The 21,410-nt window shown below is 38.5% G+C and overlaps 1 protein-coding gene across 1 annotated transcript in view; it reads left to right on the plus strand.

The window, feature by feature from the left end:
- Positions 1–5,925: 5,925 nt before the first annotated feature.
- Positions 5,926–21,410, plus strand: part of LOC145989292 (uncharacterized) — a 121,852-nt gene continuing 106,367 nt past the window's right edge. The window contains exon 1 of the mRNA XM_083124654.1: positions 5,926–6,105. Coding sequence (XP_082980780.1) covers positions 6,073–6,105 — 33 coding nt within the window. The 5' untranslated portion in view covers positions 5,926–6,072. The remainder of the gene's footprint in view (positions 6,106–21,410) is intronic.

Here is a 21,410-nt window from a genome sequence, read left to right on the forward strand (position 1 = left end):
GAGCAACGTGTTCTCATTTAGCAGACATTTTACCGAAGTGGTGAAAGTGCAACGCAGACAGTGATCTCTTTGCACGGTGACCAGGATTTCTTCTTATGGGGGTTTGTGAAATCACAGGTGTACACCAACAAACCATGAACCCTTTTGGAACTGAAGGCGGAAATCATATGGCTGATTAGAGGCATCGGGACAGACATCTGCGAGAGGGTTATCATGGAGGCATTGGGACAGACATCTGCGAGAGGGTTATCAATAATTTTGTGGAGCGTATAAATGCATGCAGACTCAGTAGGGGTGGACATATGCCTGACATTGTCTTTCATACGTAAATGGGAGATGTTACTGCTTACATATATGTGAAATATAACTATTTCCATGATATTTTCCCTATTTTTATTTAATTTTCTAATTCGGCATCCTATACGGAACACCCTATAGATTCAGTGTTCAAGAAAAAAAACTTTCCAAGTTGAGGAAATTGTAGTTATAAAGTTTATGCTTTTTGACCTTTTGTATAAAGCATACATTTGAAATTTTCAATCTGTGGTTCATATTATTCTTTTGATTAAAAAGTAGATTATGAAAAATACATAAACTTGTTTCTGTATTGTACACTAAATGTACTTTAGTTTTCTGTTCAAATACTAACTACTGAACTTTTTTTGTCTTCTTAACAATAAAAATTAATTGTAACTTGAAATTAGATGATGCCAATTCCAGGGGGGGTCTATGGACCGTTTCGATATGCCCTCTCTCGATTCTCATAATTATCCTTACAGTTAAAACACACAATTATATATAGTTCCTACGAACTATAAAATTATGTGTTTTATGGGACTGCGTATAGGTTAAAATTAAATGTATACAATACACTACACCAACCGCTGGGTGGAGGCTGGTGAACATAACGTGCTACGAAAATGGAAGTCTTAAGGCCGGTCCACATGCTATGTCTTACAGTACGACTTCCTTGCACAGTTCAAAACTGTACAGGAAGAGATGCAGTTCTGGTGCGTCCACATGCTACATCTTGCTGTACATTTTTTTCTACTCAGTTCCACGCTGTCCATCATGGAGGATGTGCTACTCTGGTCAATTTTCGCAGTTTGTCTTCCAAAAAGAAGTCAAATTAAACATCTTAAGAGCACGAGGAGTTCAGGATGGTACAGGCATTAAATTTAGTTACTGAAAATGCACCAATTTCTCACATGACGTTACTTCGTTAATTGCGTGGTGAGAAACATTGTTCTTATTTACTTGTCCTCTTATAAATATGTGAATAAATAAACCTCAATTGTAAACGTTTAATATTATAATAGCACTACCTAAAAGACTATTCCAATAGTTCACTAAGATTAGTTTTCCTAATTCCATAGAATACTTTACAATGTTCAAAAATAAAAAGTTAATATAAATACCCTTTCTTGATGATTCTCTTATGAAAAATGTATTTATAATTCAGCTTGCTTAAAATATTTCCATTATAAATAACAAATTAATTACAATGTACAAGTGATTTATATTTTCATTACTTCATGTCGCTCTTTTACCTCTTGGATTAATCGTGATGATGATAATGGATGACGAAGTGATTAAATGGTGATGGTATGAACACAGTGATATACACGCACATGAGTATGGTTCGAACTTGCGGACATCTTGCTTTCTAGCACATTACTCGGACAGTATTGCCGTGGAGATAGGTAAGATAAGTTTTTAAAACACACTTCCTGCGGGGTTGAAAAAGTACCACCTTGTTAACATTTGTGGTTTGGCTTATTTTACTTCGCTTTTCCCCTGTTTTTGGCTAATTACGAAGATGGGGATGGGTAATGTATGATGGGCACACAAACACCCATGCCCAGGTCGGGATTCAAACCTGGGATCTCTGGCGCCAGAGCGCGATGTGATAAACACTCCACCACGGACACTAATATAAGCTAATTCGGGCTTGATCTATAATTGAACTCGGGACCCCTTGATTACTTGGCGACAGAGTTACCATGGTGTCATCGGTTCAATAAAATCAACATTCAATCTTATCGTTGCGATTAGCCTGAAAAGGCAGAAAATAATTCGTAGTTTCTTGGATCAGTCAAAAATCCAAATAAATGAAAATACCTAAACATCATGATCCCCAGCGCCAGAACGAACTGATTGGTTTGTTCACTTTGGCCAACTCTTTTCGGTAAACAGTCCTCATGGAATTGATTTCCTTACTACTGTACTGTTCGCTGAAGCGTCAACCTCTTTGTATTTTTGTAATAAGCTTTCATAGGTCTGATTCTTCTTGTCCTGGTCACTTAGTTCTTTGATTTTACTTGCTACAAACACGGAAATTTCTTGTAGAGTTCAATGAACTCCGCTAAAAACTCGCGTGAATACTGACGAAGATTTTTCATCGTTGTACATAAACGAATGTATCAAGGAAAACAACATTTTCGAATTCCCTTAATAGTGTTTCAGCACTAGGGTAGAAGGGAATTGAGCAACAGGGGGGCAAAAGAGTGAGGGGAGCGTCCACACGCACAGACTTGTTTGCGCAGACATCTATCGACATCTATGCTCTTGAGCTCAGTCTTTCGTTGACAATTTCCGCATGTGCGCAGTTCTAAATTTCCTGTCCACACGCTACGTCTTGCATGCGCAAGCAAGACGTACGTTAAGATGTAGCGTGTGGACAGGCTATTATGTTTGAACTCTGGCAAGCGGTATTAAAACCTTATCGAACAGGGAATTCAAAGGAGAATTTTCAGTCTACTGGAAAAAGAACATCAGAAGTGATAATGAAGGTGTCGAGGTCTGCCCACCTAAAAAAATATAAGGTTTCATGTTCCTCTGCTTCGGTTTTTCGAAAAATTTGACGTCATCTCTGGGTGTATCTCCACCCATGAGGTAGCATTTGGTCTAGGTATTAAAACAAATTAGTGTTCAATTAATCATGGGCATGTGCAAGGGGGAGCAGTTGCCCCTCCTAATATTATCACTTAGAAATTTAGTGTAGATAAATCTTATTACCGTCATTAAACAGTATTATTCTCTTTAAAAAATAAAGTATTTTCAATCCGACGAATGTTCCAAGCAACTACGGCGGATTTATTTCCTATGTAATTGGACTATGTCACTTCGTTCTCCAGCAAATTACTTGTTATTAAGACTCTCCCATTTTATATGTTAGCCTAGTTGTGTTACACCTGTGTGGTCGCAGACTAAATTGGTCACACATTGTAAATTAATAATTGATGTGTATGCCCCACGACAGGTTAAGTTTGCAGCAGGTTTTATGTATTAATCCGCGTAAAAACTGCGCTCAGCATCTCCCATGCCAGTCTTGCTTAACCAGCGAGCTGTTCATATCACATACAGTGAGAAAATCGGCAGTATTGCAGCGGAACTATATTCTGCGCGCACTTTTGGATCTATGTATGTGATAAGTTGCTGCAAACTTAACCTGTCGCGGGGCTTAGTTGTTTTGAATCTGCTGTACGAAATCATGTTTATATGAAAATTAGTCTGAACCACAGAGAAGGTAAATAAAGAAGGAGGGGAACAGAGTACTTTCGTTTCGCGGAAGCTGGAATTATTCTAATAGAGTGATTTTCCGTGGATACGGACACACACTATATACGCCCCTACAATAAAACACCGAGATGGAATGAGGTTTTTCTTTCTCCGACTGAACTTACATCAAGGTTTTTGCCCCAATCAGAGGGTCTGTGCACACCTATGCAATTAACAGAACATGTAATTTTGCCACGAGAGCCGTTCAAAAACTGCAAAAGTACAATTTGAACGCAATTTTTGCATATAGGGTGGGTCAAATTCCAATAACTATTTCTTCGAAAAAGGGCCTCTCCCCGAAAATCGTGAGATGTCGTAGAATCGATAGTTGACTGTTATGCTAAATTCGCATTTCGAACTTTTTGCCCTTGGAAAATTAACTTCGTTACAGTAAAGTTACAAAAGATTTTTTTGAAGTAATGCACTAAAATCAAATTGATATTAATTTTTGGAATGGGTTCCTTGCGTAGTCTGGACATGGGCGTCGGCGGAAATTTTTGAAAGCGTGTCGGCCCATTTATAAAACTTGAATGGTAGATTGCTTGATTTGATTTGTTTTTCTTCGCTTTTCTGCTACTTTTGGCTAATCGCAATGACGAAGATGAGTGATAATATGATGAAATTGATGAAGACAGAGACAAGGAACCATGCCCAGTGTAGGATTAATGCGGGACCCCTGGCGTCGTAGCGCAGTGTGCTAACCACTCCGCCATGGAAGCCGGCTTAAATGGTACAAATAATAAAAACAATAGTAATTATCATGCTTATAATTATTATAATAAATATCTATTACAAGCTTATATTATCGTCATATTCTTAGTCGATCCATCAGATAAGTGAATATCCAGCGCTACAGTTTTTGTTATACTTTTAAATTTCATACAATTACGCGTAGTGTACTGAAGTGCATATTTGTTTTATTTTGTTATTAACCTTTACATGCATCGTTCAAGGAAAAGCTTTAAAAATAAGGGAGATTGATTGATTGATTTGGTGTTTTAAGTCCACTTTATGCACACGAAGGCTAATCGGGACTGGACCTACAGTTTTAGAGTGGTATCCGAACCACTATGTGCCTCCACCGGGTATCGAACCCAAGATCCCTTGATTACAAGGCGATGACGCTACCACTGCGCCATCGGGGAGGCCACAAAAATAAGGGAGACATTTATAAAGTATCACTTGTTTGACCTCTCGCACAAAAATCTTATTTAGAATATGAAAATATTATCGTATTTTACACTTTTTATCCGATCGAACACAGCTTTTAGCCAACCTCCGTGGCTCAGTTGTTAGCAAAGCGCGCCACGACACCATGGGTCCCTAGTTTGAATCCTGCCCTGGACATGGATGTTGTTTGTGAGTGTCCCTTCATAATCATTCATCCTCATCGTCGCGATTAGCCAAAAGTGACAGAAAAGCGACGCTAAATAAACAAAATCAGTCAAACGTAGTTTTATTCGGTTCGATTGAACTACGTTCATGTTGTTGGCAATAAAAATAATAAGCTTTCTGCCTTTTTTCTAACTTGAAATGAACGATGCCAACTTCCAGGGGAGAGGGGTGTGTTGTTGGCGTACCGGTTCGAACCCCTCCCATCAGGCACGTATCTAGAATTATATTTCGGGAGTGGTCCGAACCAAGTGTTTCAAAATAATATTAATAATAATAATAAATTGATTAAAGTAGTATTAATTAAAATATTGAAAATAATTTATATTCAATTTTTATTACATTAATAGGCAAAGGGACGATGTGAGGATAGTGATACAACAGCATGTATTCATTGTATATCTTGTGCACAATTAAGGTCGGCACTACTGCCCTGGCAAGGAAATTAATGTGCAATAGAAAGAGAAAAGAATATTCATAGAATATCAAAAAGGGATGTTAGATCCAGTTGCCGAAAAGTAAAGATCCTGGTAATATTGATAAATCTTTGGTGATGTCGTCCAATGACGCCAATATAATCCTTGCCTTCCAATATGTTCGGCGGAAATGAATAACCCTAAATTAAAGAAGTATGTTTTTATTATTAAATTTTAGTTATTTTATTATTTCATTCTTTAATCTTTGAACTTAGTTTACTGGCACAGTTTACTGTGTAGAGTAGAATATTATTTGTCCAAGCTTTACCAACTCAAAGGCATTGGGGAGGAAGGAGGGGGGGGGGGGGTCGACATGGATAGAGCATTTGCCGTTCCAAGCGAAACTTGGCAGATCGTAACCGAAGAGGACTTTAGATGGACAACGGCACTTGACATCCAGGAGAAAGTCGGTGGGAAAAAAGGAAGCAAAGAGGAGGAGGAACTCTTCGCAGACCAATGAGGCTGCTTCGACTCGGTACAATACTCCTTGGAGGAAGCCTGCTTGTCGCAGTTCGTCGCGCTGAAGTGTACATGGCACACGTGAAACACGGAGCGCGCTAGTCACATACACGTGCTGTTCAGTTTGACGATTCGTTTAGTTCAGTGTCGAGTTCGGAAACCGGAGATTTAGCCTTTCATAGCAATGAGAACCTCAACGCTTCATTTGGGATTACTGGTAAGCGAAAGATTATTTCTTTCTTTTCGTGGATAGGAAGTCAAAGTAAATTTACTCCGAATGGCACCGTTCCCTAAACAATTTTGTTTTGTTCTTTCAGAGTCCCAATTTGCCTGTACCTTTCCCTTTAACTGCATCCTTGAATTTAAATAATTTAAATTGAAAATAATGGCAGACCTCCGTGGCGATGCACGATACGACGTCAGGGGTTCCTGGTTCGAATCCCGACCTGGGTGTTCATTTCAGGGGTGCCCACAGGAGGAGTTCATGATGCGCCTGCGTCATGTGAATTTTTGGGGGAAACAAAATTGTGTACCAATTCTACATATTTTCACACAAAAATGGAGAGGGGGGGTTCGTTTCTTTGACTTGTTATTGATTTTTAGTTATGGTTATTATGTACAGTTTTTCTACCTACCTGTGGTGATCGCGGCGATGGGGTTGAAATGAAACACAACCACTTATGTCTTCACAATCGGTTTGGAAGGGTGGGGGAGGGGGCGTGCTGTTCGCATAATACAAGGTTAGTCAAGTAGGCAATCTGTTAAGAATAAGGTTCAGTACACTATCAATGGTAGTGAGCCTGAGCAGTTTTGTACGTTTTATGTTAGCAAACATAATAGTGTGCCTAAAGTAAACATATACTGCTTAAATATGTCTGTATTATATTGTTTCGCAAATTCTGTCTGACCAAAATAATTAGAGTAAATAATACGGCATAAAGTGGGGGCGCGGGGTAATGTTCTACCTTTTTAGAAGGAGTGCGTCATAGACGGGGGGATGGTCACCCCTAGTTCAGTACACCTTTATCAATTTCATCATATAATCCTGGGGTGTAAGGGGTGACCATTTCCCAAAATCACCCAAATGTCAACCTTCTCCACTTAGTACACCGTGGACTGCATTGTGCAGACTAGCAAGTCTTTGGCGTATGGACTTTACAGTCAGTATAATCCACTGTGGGGCTCATGTGTCGTCCCTATATGTTTGTGATGTTCCTTCATACATCCCATCTTAACATAATTCATCGTCATCTTCGCGATTAGCAAAAAGTGGCAGAAAAGTGAAGTAAAATAAACCAAATAATCATTTTCCCCTCTTTAATACACCAAATGAACGTCCAGAGGTTTTTTCCAAGTGGTTAGGGCGTAAAGACCCTCCTCCCAGAAAATACGTACTGCTTCATTTTCAAGTGATCACGTTGCTTATTTGTAATTAAGAGGCTGCTCTTATAATAACCAGTGCAAATTACTGTGACTGAATTGAATTGATATATGTGTAATTATAATTTTAAGCTGTCGTGTATTTTCCGCGGAGAGAGGGGGCTTCTTCCCTTATCATCACAACAGGTTCGCAGATTACCGGATTTGCCAATAGCTTGTAATCAATTTTGTTTATTTTCTTATTTTACGTCACTTCTCTGCTTTTGGCAACGATGAGAACGAATGGTTACTAGATGAGATTTATGAAGATGCATACACAAAAGAACTCCCATGCCTGGAATCGAACCCAGAGCCTCATGTGGCATGATTATGGTTCCCGGACTGTCTTGTAATAAAAATGGCCTCAGGTTCAATCAAGATAGGCGACCCCTGCTAAACGGAAAAGGTAGGCTGTAATCCAAAGTTTTTCGAATTTCCTTTTCGCAAAATAAGACATTTATGGTTGTTTTTACCTTGGGTATTTCATAATTTCGTAATTCGTACTCGTAGAAGCGCTTGAAGAGTAGGAAGAGTGGGAAAGCGAATAAAAAGAATGTAATGGCATTCAATGAAATGAACCTGTGAAGTTAAATGATTAATCTTTATTCAATAAACAGGCCTCTCTTCCTACAATAGCAGTTACTGACTTTTTCGCTGTTGGTAAACGTTAGTATACAACGATGTCGTAATTATATTGAATTCAAAATTACAAATGCTATTTACTACTGATTATTTTAATACTCATTAATAATAATATGTTTACGAAACGGGACGAATAAATGTTCTATTTTTCTTCCAATAATATAGTCATAATAATCAACTTTTAATTAAAACTTAAAAGTTTCCAATCTGCATGAAACAAATCTATTGATGTTAATATATAAAATGCGAATTAGTTTAATTCGATTCGAGTGACATCTATGTTTTTTCTCGAGAACTAGTTACAAATACTTCTATGCTTCTACAGTCTAATACGGTTAATAAATGAAATTGAATAAGTTGCGGGAAAAAAGAAAAGCCGTTATAATCCGAGAAAAGGTGATTTTAATAAGTGAAAAATCAATCAACTGTAGGAATCACTCGGTCCCACGCCAGGCAATAAACACGATTACCAATACCATAACATAGTTTTTTGATAATTATTTAAATTGTATCCTACATAGGAGTATGGTGCGTCGACTTTAGCAGCATATAACACCACAGCGACATGATGCTTACGACGACATTATATCCAGGATTTTATTTCCCTGGGGAAGGGTTGAACCTGGAATAAAAGTTTGTAAGATTTGCAACTACAAATGAATTTATGGACCACTATATATTGTATATATGTTGATTCGATGTCCCAGCGTGTCGAATGCTTGACACAATATCTTCCCACTGAAAGTTAGGAGTCTGAACCGCAAACTGAGCATCTTTGTGCTTGTTTCTTCATCAAGGGCACTAATTATAATTCCTCTTCATCGCCCGATTGTCCTAGAGAGGAAATGAACGAAGCCAAGTAAGCAAAGTATAAAGAAAAAAGGTGGAAGGCGAAAAATAGAATATTCCATGAATATGGTACAAGAGGATTATGATAATATATTTTATAGCATAAATCTTAGATAATTTTGTCTGTAATATAGAGCTTTACACATTTGGTATAATAACATGGTTTACATAGTTGTCTTTAAAACATGCTGATGCTGCCATGTTTGACTATCAAACTCAAACTTCTCCAATCTGTTCAAGTTATAACTTTAAAATCAGAGTGTAAAGTATTTATCAATAAGTGTCTGCTTGTAAATAATCATTCTTTAATATTGACTTGGCATATCTGAAATTTAAAGCCATAAAAATTATTAAAAAAAGAAGATAAAATACACTGGTCTACATATGATTTTTTTTTCTGCTGACTTAGATATTTTAACTGATTCTATATAATTTGAGGTCGCTGACTCCAAATATGTAATCAGAAAAAGTATCACGTCACAATTTTTCACAAATCACATTTGAAAATTTTCACAATATTATAATACTGGGCTAAACTCCAACAATTTTCCATATAGATATCTGCACATAATTAAATTTCTTTTTCTGCTGACTTAGATATTTTAACTGATTCTATATAATTTGAGGTCGCTGATTCCAAATATGTAGTCAGAAAAAGTGTATCACGTCACAATTTTTCACAAATCACATTTGAAAATTTTCACAATATTATAATACTGGGCTAAACTCCAACAATTTTCCATATAGATATCTTCACATAATGAAATTACACTGGGGAACAAAAAAAAGATTTTATTTTGCGGCATAAAGTTTTATAACAGTTTCAGCACACAAAACAGCTGTTATTGACAATTGTATGATTGGTTCAGTTGAATTGACTCCAGTTATAAAAATAAACACACCATGGAAAATATAGGAGGTAAAATTACTCTACGCTTTTCTCGGTAATATCAAAATTTGATAATGGGCTGAAATTCCCATAATAAACTTATTTATTTATTTGTAAATTGTTGCTAGGCAACTTATGAAGCATTGCTAGGCAATATATCGGACACTCAACAAACCTTAAGGAAGAATACCAAAACATAAAAATGGTTTTAGAAAAAAATTGAATATGCTGAACATAAGTGGCTCGTGTGTGTGGATTTGAAGATGGTGATTATTTTACTAGGACAGCAAAGTGGGTACACAAAGTATCCCTGTTTCCTATGTTTGTGGGATAGTCGTGCTAGAGAAAAGCATTGGACGATAAAAGTTTGGCCCCCAAGGGAAAATATTAGTGGGAAAAGCTAATATCATTCATGAACCGCTGATAGATAGGGACAAAATCATCCTTTCGCCACTGCATATTAAACTTGGGTTGATAAAACAGTTTGTCAAGGCCTTAGATGCAAGTGGTGATTGTTTCAAATATATATGACACACTTTTCCAGGACTAAGTATTGAAAAATTGAAGGCAGGAATCTTTGACGGACCACCACAAATTCGTACACTCATAAATGATGGCAATTTTACAACTTACATGTCTTACATCGAATCTGAGGCCTGACTGAGCTTTGTATCCGTCGTCAAAAACTTTTTGGGGAATCACAGAGCAGAAAAGTACCCCGATATAGTTGGAAATATGTTGAAAAATTTTGAGAAATTGGGAGCTAATATGAGTGTGAAGATACATTTTCTACATAGCCACATTGACAGATTCCCTGAGAACGTTGGGGATTTTAGTGAAGAACGGGGAGAAAGGTTCCATCAGGATATAAGGATAATGGAAAAAAGGTACCAGGGACAGTGGGCTCGCCACGTGATGGCCGACTACTGTTGGAGCTTACAGAGGGATTGTCCTCAAAAGCAATACAGCAGGAAATCGTATAGAAAACGTTTCACATAGTTTGTTACTTCATTGTGTACATATTTTCTTAATTATTTTGATCATAGGTCTATATAAATTTATTTTTATAACAATGATTGTAATCACAAAAGGAAATATTAAATTGTTGTTGGAAGTTCATTTATATGTATGTCTTATGTTTCCGCCATTTTGGTTTAGTTGCATTTATTTCATAAATTAGAGCCAATTCAGGAAATATATTATTATATCATTATTCAGCAACATGAAATTGCCCTAAATTAGCTCTCAAACACTGTGCCGCAATTTCACTGTTCCCCAGTGTTATAGGACTATACATAGGTGGCGTAGCTGATAACAGGTATTAAGTTGCATTGTTTCACAAGTGACATTTCAAAATTTTCAGAAAATTATATCCGGCTACATTCCAAAAGCACTTGCAAAGAGAATGCAACGTAGTCAGATGTCCATGCAGAGTATCACGTCACGTTGTTTAGCAAACATACGTTCCTATTTTCTCAATAGGGAGTTCTTAATGGACAGAAAGTTTAGGCAATTCCGGCAAATTGATCAATTTGTTTCACGAGCTTATACAGTCAACACCTGATACCTGTACTTATGCTAAACTTAACATACACCACAGAATAGCACAACATGCATACCTACTTAGGCAAAAAAAATAGTTTCTTTGATTTTCTGGAGTAAGTGGCCTCAGGAACGTCACCTGCAAGCACCAGCAATAGTCGGCCATCATGTTTTCATTTCATCTCCCCTGATATCGGTGCTCCATCGTTTTTATGTCTTGGTGTAAGCGTTCGCCCTGTTCTTCACTTACGGCACCAAGATTGGACGGAAATACATCTAAGTGGCTGTGCAGGAAGTGAAGCTTGACACTCATATTTACTCCTAACTTTTGAAACGTCATCAACAAATTTTCGACTAGAACCTCGTAGTTGTGCGCCGTGAAGTTTCCAAGAAAGTTTGTAATGACATCAGAAAAGGCACACCATGCATCTTTCTCTGTGCGGTTCATTGTTTGTAAGAATTCTTCATCTTTCATTAGCATCCTTATCTAAGGACCATCAAAAATACCTGCTTTTACTATCTAGGCTATTTCCAAAAATTCCCAGCTAGATGTGATATACTTGGATATTTCAAAAGCCTTTGACAAAATAAACCATGCTCTTCTTATTCACAAATTACGAACTAGATTTAACATACATGGCAAATTTCTCTCCTTAATCCAGGATTATTTACACTCACGGACACAGCGTGTCACCCTTTCAGGCGCTTCTTCTGATTTTCTTCCTGTCCTGTCTGGGGTACCACAAGGGAGCGTCTTGGGCCCTCTCTTGTTCATCCTATACATGGACGATCTCCCTCAAAGACTTTCCTCATTTCCTGTCAATTTACTCATGTTTGCTGACGACTGTAAACTTTTCAAAGAAATCTCAACCATGCAAGATGCTGTGATTCTCCAGAATGCTCTTTCCGAACTTGTCACATGGTGTAACCAGTGGAATCTACAACTTAACCCACAGAAATGTTCCTCCCTCACAGTCTCTTTAAAAAAGAAAAAAATACATTCTCATTATGTTCTTGAAAACAATTATATTACTACAGTTGCGACCCAAAAAGATCTAGGTGTTATCATAGATGAAAAGCTGAACTTTAAGGAACACATCGCAGCCACAACTAAAAGTGCAATGCGCCTCTTAGGCCTCCTGTACAGATTCACTGAAATTGATACTCCAACTTCTCTTAGCCTGTTTTTCAAGTCATTCATTTCTCCGATTCTCGAATACTGTTCTCCGGTCTGGGCCATGGCTTCCAATACAAATCTTTCTAGCATGGATTCCGTCCTCAGCTTCTTTACCGCCATTGTTCGTCATAGAATTCCTTCTTTGCGGCATCTTCAGAAACCTGACATCCTGACTACTTTGAACATTCAGTTACTGCAGACCCGACGCGATATGGCCGATATGAATTTTTTCTATAAAATCATCAATGGGAAATTAAGATCTGAATCTCTTCTTACAGAATTCAACTTCAGAGTTCCCTCTCGATCGAGCCGAAACACTGAATTGTTCCACACCTCCACAGCTAGGCTTTCTCTTCTACAGCGCGCTCTATTCCACAGGCTGCCCCAGTTCTACAATAATCTACCCACAAACATAGACATTTTTGCCCCTGAAAGCATTTTCCGATCTTCCCTAAAAATGAATATGTAAATCTTTGTTTGTTTCCTTGTTTATGCCTTACGTTTATATTTAACTTTTCTTGTTTTTACCTTAAACCATCTTGACTTGTTCTTGTTATTTGTTAGAGTTTTCAGTGTAAAATGGCCTTAAAAGTGCTGTATCTGAAACTTTGAATAAATAAATAAATAAATAAATAAATAAATCTCATGCGTCAGTGCAGGAAATTTTGAGCAAATGTATTTAAAGCAAGCCCCATTCTTATCCAGAGCTTTTACATACTGCTTCATTAATCCCAACTTAATGTGCAGTGGAGGAAGTAACACTTTCATAGGATCAACAAGCGGCTTGTTCTGGATGATTTTCGCCCCGACTTCAAAGCCTTTCCTGGCAGGCCACAGTCTTCGTACCCAACGTTCGTTCCTTGCTCGACTGTCCCATAAACACAAAAAGCATGGATATTTCGTAAAACCTGCTTGTAGACTAAGTAACATTGAAATGACCTTGAGATCTCTGCACACAAGCCAACTGTCATTTGCATACTTTATCTTTCGAAGCAGTTCTTTCATTGTTTCGTAGCTTTCCTTCAAATGTACGGAGTGGCCAACAGGAATGGATGCTAACTTATTGCCATTATGCAGCAACACACACTTCAAACTCCTCTTCGAGCTATCAATAAAAAGCCTCCATTCTTCTGCATTATACGTACTTCCCATAGCTTCAATTAGTCCCTTCACATCTGTACAATAGAAAAGTTCTTCGTCCCTTTGAAAATATCTTAATAGATGCCTCTCTCTGTCCCGATACATGAAGGTTGTTCCAGACGCTAACATATTTCTTTCCTTTAGTCTACACAGGTACTGCATACTTTATGAGGTGCCCAGGATTTATCTTGGTCACCCAATTTAATTCCGAAATATGCACTATATGCTTTCCTTACAAAGTCAGTAATATTTGCCCTTTGTTTTGGGGTTAACAATGTTCGAATAACCGATTGAAATAATATTCATTATAATATTCCATGTGCTGCCATCTTGTGACCTCTTTACGGACTACGTTGTTTCATTGCTCTAAATATACATACCTAATATTAGATAATTTTCTATTTTCCTCCGAAACCTGACGTGATATTAAAAAACGGATTTCGGTTTTGGATTTACCACCCTCGAATTACTAAAGAACAACCTTCAGCCTCCAAACAGCAAAATGGACGTAGACCAGTGATATCGAAATCAGAGGTTAATATTTCTATGTAATACCATAAAGTCATCCATGAGAGAGTACGGCCATCTGTTGATCAAAGCGCAAACTACTTGCAGCGCTTCAAAATCGATCGTAAGTATTGAATTTTGTTCTGCTCGGTATCAATTAATCCTTAATCGTGCAAATTAAGATTATTATAGTTAAAATATATGTAAGAATAGAAGACAAAAATGTTTCGTATAGTTTTTACTTTTCAAAAGGATTGTTTCATCCGTCTTGAAACAGGAAGTTTCTTCTTACACTGTACTTAAAATTTAAGTCCCTTGTAGCTACAGTTTGTTTATGCACAGATAGGCTAATCGGGACTGGACCTATAGTGCTTAAAGTAGTATTCGAACCACTGTGCAATGTGGCTCCACCACGTGTTTACTAGTTGAAAGCTTCTTTTGTATTGCCATTCATATTAACGCTCTTGCCTTTGATGCGACTGGTCCCGAATTCGATTCCGTGTGGCGGGAGCTCTCCAAATTTCGGCTTTGACCCAGCAGCGTGAGGACAGTTGGAGAACTACTTGAAAAGAAGTAGCGCCAGAAAACAGCGCCGGTGACATTCAGCGCACTGACTAAACGTCGTCTAATGAAAAAGCCGTGGGAGTCAGGACTTGCCCTCAAAATACTATTTGTTCCACAGACTATTGCCATTCATTTCGGCAAGGTTTGCTTCAGACCACTTCAATGCTAGTTCACTCTCTAGCGTATTCGGGAAATCACAGGATCAAATCCCGTGCTCGGTCACGCGATTTCACGTCAGTTTCTGAAGACTGGGATGATATCTTTAACAAAGACCACCGACGCTTCTTTTCGGTTCCTTCCATCCTGCCCTGCGTCCTCACTTCGCATACCCGCCAACATTAAGTCGACCTCTGTGGTGAAGTTTTTAGCACAGCGCGCCACGACGCCAGAGATTCTGGGTTCGAATCCCGGCCTGGACATGGGTGTTTTAGTGAGCATCCTTTCATCAATCATCACTCGTCCTCATCGTCGCGATTAGCCAAAAGTGTAAGAAAGGCGACGTTAGCTAACAAAAAGCAAATCAAAACCCGCAAATATTAAACTAATGATGGATTAAAAACAGCAAATATTAAAGTAACGATGGATAGGGAATGCGATTTCGAGTATGGACATTGAATTTATCCCAGGATTTCGGAACCAAGGACTCTAATCCGGAATCTCGATCTTTGATGCTGATAAGTCATTTTTCCTCTCCTTCTTCCCTTTCGATCATTTCACGCAGCTGCAAATATTGTTAATATGTGCCGAAAGCAACAATATACAGTAAAACCTCGTTAATCCGAACTAATGGGGGGGATAAGTTGACCGATTTAACGAAAGTCCGGATTAACTGAAATAACCTAAAAGAACAGTAGAAAGTGCATTAAAACTCCGTTTATAGCAACAAAACACGTTTATTATGGTGCATTTAAAGGGCATAGGTCTAAATACACTATACAGTACAGTACAAAGTCTGCGAGAAACAGAATTTCATCAGTGGTTGTCTGCCTTTTCTTTGGGAAGTTCTCTTGTTGACTTATAGCCACATTTAAAACCTTGCAATTTTTTTCCCTTTTGCCTGTCCGGATTAAGCGAAGTCCGGCGTATCGGGGTCCGGATTAACGAGGTTTTACTGTACCTATAACGGACGTATAGGCGGCCATAAAACATAAGGAGAAGAAAGCACGTTCTGCAGAATTTTGACAGCTTGACCTACTCAAGATGCAATCATATTGTTACACGTCATTATGACTTCTTGTGGTTTCAGTATTTTTATTACTTTTAATACATAATTTGAGTGTTTTTAGTACATAATTATCAGGGCCCTAATCCTCATATTTTATAATTTTAATTGAAACTGTACGGAAAGGAATTCGTTTATCAAAAATTTTGCACCCGCTTCGACGGGCCCGTAATACTACCTACCTACTCCTTTCGAGGACTGATGAGGAAACTATGTAATGATGAGGCCTCCCCGACGGTGCAGTGGTAATCAAGGGCACACAGTGTTTCGGATGCCACTTTAAACTGTAGGTCCAGTCCCGATTAGCCTTACTGTGCATAAAGTGGACTTAGAACACATACTAGATAAAATTTGATGTTTGGTAAACAACAGAAATCTAGGTCTCGCTTATCGCACCAAACTCAAACACCTTCTTGGTCAATCGCCGTATAGAGATTTAAACCTAACAAGCTTAACCTAACCACGAAAGCATCCCGTGCTTACGTCAGATGATGTGATACGGCGGTTGACAAAGAAGGTGTTTGAGTTCGGTGTGATGAGTCATACCCACAAACCCTTTTGTTTTCGTATAGTTCTACATTCTGGAGAATTCATATAATTACTGTTTAGGGCTTGAAATCGAGCTATGAATCTCCACTAGCATGCTTCCATTCTTACTGAGCTGTGACACAAGGTTGTGGAACTGGTTCTGTCAACTATAGCTCACGCTGCATGGAATGAGTTGTGGCGTGCATTTGTAACAAATAATTTACATATCGCATTCAGATGTGTGATGTAATATATTCAAGAAGATTATGTCAAGTTTTTCGTACTAAATTATATGGTCGAGTCAAGGAATGTTTCCGTTTGTTTACTAGAAGTTGGCGTGGTATCAAGACGAGACCTAGTAGATTCTCTGTCTTGTCTGAACTTGTAAAAGCCTGCCTTGTTCTCGGTTTTGCGTCGATTTATAAAAATATCCGTGTGTTTCTGGTCTCGCTCGAACAACACTTCACTGGAGACCCAACCCCTGAAACCACTCCTCTGGCTCCGTTTTATCGACGACATCTTCATGTTCTGGACAAATGGTCCACTTTTCTGGACCAACTCAACCACTTCAGCACCTGGACCCACCATCAACCATATTCCCATTGAGGAAGGTCATTTGAAAATATACATCCGCATCAAATCCATCAACCACATGCAATACTTATACTTCTTTAGTTCTCACCCATTCACCTCAACGCTTCACCCACCTTCTGACAGAACTACAAGCTGCGCCTTCGCCAAGCGCTTGGCAGTCGTGGATATCCGTCTACTCTGGTTACTAATCAAATATCTCGAGCTGCCTCATACACTTCCATCAAGATACCTACCACTTGTCACTAAATATCACCTCAACGAAATCAGACGCATTTCCTCCTCCCCGTCCTCCACAGTCATCCAGACCCCAGAAATATCTTTCCTGGAATACCAGCCCTCTAACCCTAAAAGTATCCAGGTCCATAATACTCCTTCATCTCACAACCAGTTTCCCTCCCTGCTCACAAATACAACCGTCCAAGGTGCAAAACCTACCCTATTTTCATCACTTCTCACACCCTCCACGTCAAAGGAACCTACCACACCTTAAATCTCATATATATCCTTACCTACAACATCTGTGGTGGCTTTTACCTGGGGGAAACCCACAACCCTCAACCTCAGAATAAACAACCATCGCTCCCCCACCCAAAAGCTGCACTTTACTATTGCGGTTTACACCAAACATCACAATATTCCTTTCAACGACTGCTTTCGGGTAGCGATAATTACCCCAATCCACCAACATCTCTGTACAGAAAAGATGGGACAAAGCCTACATATCAGCTATGTGTGCAACCACGCACCCTGGCTTGAACAAGGCCACCCAGTATCATTTCCAACCACATCTTTCCCATTTCCACCCTTCCGATTCCCCTACATAACTCTTCCCCCCTGGCTCTATAGCCCGTAAGACATTGGCCTATCTCTCTCTCGACTGTCAGTATCCCTCAGACTACCTATAATAGAGGTGTGGAGCTCTTCAACCGGTAATGGGGTGACTGACGTGGGGTCCGCACGTTGAACCCCCAGCCGTTATATGAGATTTTTATGACCGGATTACGTTACTTACTCGTAGCTCCCCAATTTCATCACGGTGGTGGGTTGCCACCGGTCCTATACACAGGCCGAAAACCCAGAGACTGAACCCAGGTGGACTCGAACCCATGCCGTCCCGCAGTCGGAGCCCAAAGCACAGAGATTTAGACCGCACGGTCACGGAGGAGGACTCTACATAACATCATACCGTTCATAGTTTTCGACAAGCCTGGCGAGAGATCCACGTCTTTACGCACCATCTATAACTTCGATCTGGACCTGGCAACCTTGCAGGTTGATCTCCACTTCCGTTTCCACAGGTTTGATTTTCTCTTCAACAGAAGATGCGGCTGCGAAAATTTAAAATGTTTCCAGTGCTTGGTGAGTGTTTCTTCCCATCTTTTTCTTTAGCCCTTCTATAGCCTTCTTCCTTTCGTCCACTATATTTATATATAATATGAACAACACATAAAACTTGTTACCGCAAAACTTTCTCAGTGTAGAGAAATCATTAAGGCAAACACTATTTTCTCAATAACATTTTTTGTTTTACGCCTGGTTACGCCGCTACGAGCCCTCCAGAAAATTAATTATATTTCTGAGCTTTATCTCATTATCGGTGTATCGTCCCTAATTAAAAATAAAAGACCTAAGGGTGGAAACATTTATTTATCCACACACTCCCAAAGTTCCTTTATATACGGTATTATATACACACCTTCTCAAAACTTTACGCAAGGGCTTGTTTCGAGGTTACTGTGCTGGTGAATTGACCTTGAAATGTCCTTGCACATCTATAGATTTAACAATCTCGCTGTTTTAAAACTGCCATTTTTCAATTACGTTCGTTCCTATCTATAGATGAAACAACCTTTTTACAACAAAACTCCTAGTACCGCTTCCAAGTGCCATCTGTTGGGGAAAAAGTAAAATGTATACAATGAACTAACAATCGTGAGACAAAAGTACATTTTTTTCAATTAATCATGAGAATAACTCAAACATTCCGTTTGACACTTAGTAGAAAATTGTTCTTAATTATAAAGAATACAAGATACTTTCCACACTAATTCAACAATTGAAACGCATGATAATTCTATTTTCTTCTACAACGTCCGTTGTACACATGGAAGTCGCATCCAGGATTATACTCAAGGGGGCAGAATAAGACTTCACATCTTGGTCTTCAGTCATATATACTTGTATTTTACTTTTATTATAATTACTACTACTACTACAATTTTACAAATCATAAAATTGAGGTAGACTTGAGATTACTTTGGTGTTGTTGACAAGTTCAGTCTTGAGTCCACTATTTAAACAGAAACTGGACTCGATTTGCTCCTTCCCATAAACACCTATCACTTTGTTCATGAACAGTTCCCAACTTTTCGTCGTCCCGCCCATCCCTAAGTTACGAACGCTGACATGATTTTAATGTCTTTAGTGAAAACGTTTTCTCGTTATTTTGTTGGACATGGCGGGCCTCCCCGATGGCGCAATGGTAGCGTCGTTGCCTTGTAATCAAGGGGTTCCGGGTTCGATACCCGGTGGAGGCGCATAGTGGTTCGTATCCCACCTTAAACTGTAGGTCCAGTCCCGATTAGCCTTCATGTGCATAAAGTGGACTTAAAACACCAAATCAATCCAATGTTGGTTATTTGTAATCAAATGTCGCTACAAATATTTTCACCATTCGAATTACAGAACTTCTTCCAGATATCTCAAGGAGGACAAGAACCCCCATGCCCCCCCCCCCCCGGGTGCGCCCTTGTTGTGAATTCCAGGAGCCTATCTTCCTTTCACAGTTATTGAAACATGTCTCGTCTCCTACCCTTCCCCTCTATTCACACCGAAAAACTTGCTTTGCAGTTCGTAGCTTCGACACGAGTGATAGATTTTGTCATTAGTTGTTCGAAAACATCGCCTGCTACTTACTTTCCCAATTACCTAGGGCGCAGAGACCTGTTGACGAATTTTCTTCAATGGGAGCAAATAAATGTGGCGAGAAACACGGATCTGGTTTCATGTGTGGAACTCTTTCTGAAAGTAACGAAAGCGGGTGAACCCGTTACGTCTGTTCACACCCTTTTGGCCTTCCGAGGAGATTCACTTTTCTCCCCATCCATCATGTGACTTGTCCAGCGTGAAATCCACAAGGATATCAAACATCTACATTCCGTAGTGGAAGAACAGGTTTTCTTGTTAACTTTCTTTTTCGTTTGCAAAAGTTTGTTTTTTAAGTCCACTTCATTCACACATGGACTAATAGGGGATGGGCCTACAATTTGAAGTGTGATCGGAATCTGGGACCACTTGACGCTGTCGTTTTTTTCGTTTGCATTTTCAATTTTTCTATATTTTCTAACTTAAGAACAGAGTAGGGGATTCTCTCAGGCTGTTACGAACCTATGTACATTTGTGTTCAGATAAAATGGCACATTCTCAACTGTTCAGCCCTATAAAGTGTACCATTTTCTGTGAACACAAGTGTATGCAAAATAATATGTACTGACAGAGCATACCCAAGAAAACGTTTCGGTAGGGATTTTGGTAAAGTCAAAATTGTCGTAAGCCACACGCTAGAACCTTAATTTAGTTTTAAATAGTTGTAAGTAGTGAAAATTAATGTTTGCCAATGCCTTGGGGTAAAAACTAGTTTCCACTATTTATAACTTATTGTGAATCTGGTTCTTAGTAAAGGAAAAAATGAATTGAGTTTCTAGTTAAAAACTCTTTTAACTAATACAACTACAGTTGTTAGTAATTTTCCCTTGTCGCACTACAGTTTAAGCCTAACTCAGGATGCGAAATCTTGGGGGGAGGGGGCGATTTTCCCCACCAACAATCTTGGCCCAAAAATCCCCTCAACAAAAAATTCCGGGGGGAAGAGTTTTTGTTACAACAAACAAAAGATATGCAATTGTTTTTAATTTCAAATATACTGTACTAAGAATAATATCGAAAATACACAATTAGTCTACCTAACTAGGTAGTTGTGAGTGTTCCAATGCTTTTTTTCTCTCAAGAGATCATTAACGAATCTACATCAATACGCACAATAAAAGTAAAACAAGAATGCAAAACAAAAATAACTATGAAATCTAATTGATTTATATTAACATAAAGCAAAAACGTAATAGAAACTTACGCATAATGAAACCACTTCAAATATTTCATAATGTATTAACATCATTAACCAGTCAGTAAAGGAATTATCTGCTATACTATATCTGATATGTATAAAACTAACAAAATAATTTCCTTTGTGTACATAGTAATTAAAATAGTATTATTATTATTAATTAATTTAATTTAGTAATTTATTTTTACTTTTAATAACATTATAAATATGTATATCGTATAATTTATATGTATGTTTGTGGGGAAGGGGGTTTGTAGATTAAGATCTTTCTCCCCCCACCAGTTTTAAATTATTTCGCACCCTGGCCTAACCTAACCTAATCAATT

The sequence above is a fragment of the Lepisma saccharinum genome, chromosome 1, assembly GCF_977018435.1.
Source record: "Lepisma saccharinum chromosome 1, izLepSacc3.1, whole genome shotgun sequence".
In the NCBI taxonomy this organism is placed as follows: domain Eukaryota; kingdom Metazoa; phylum Arthropoda; class Insecta; order Zygentoma; family Lepismatidae; genus Lepisma; species Lepisma saccharinum.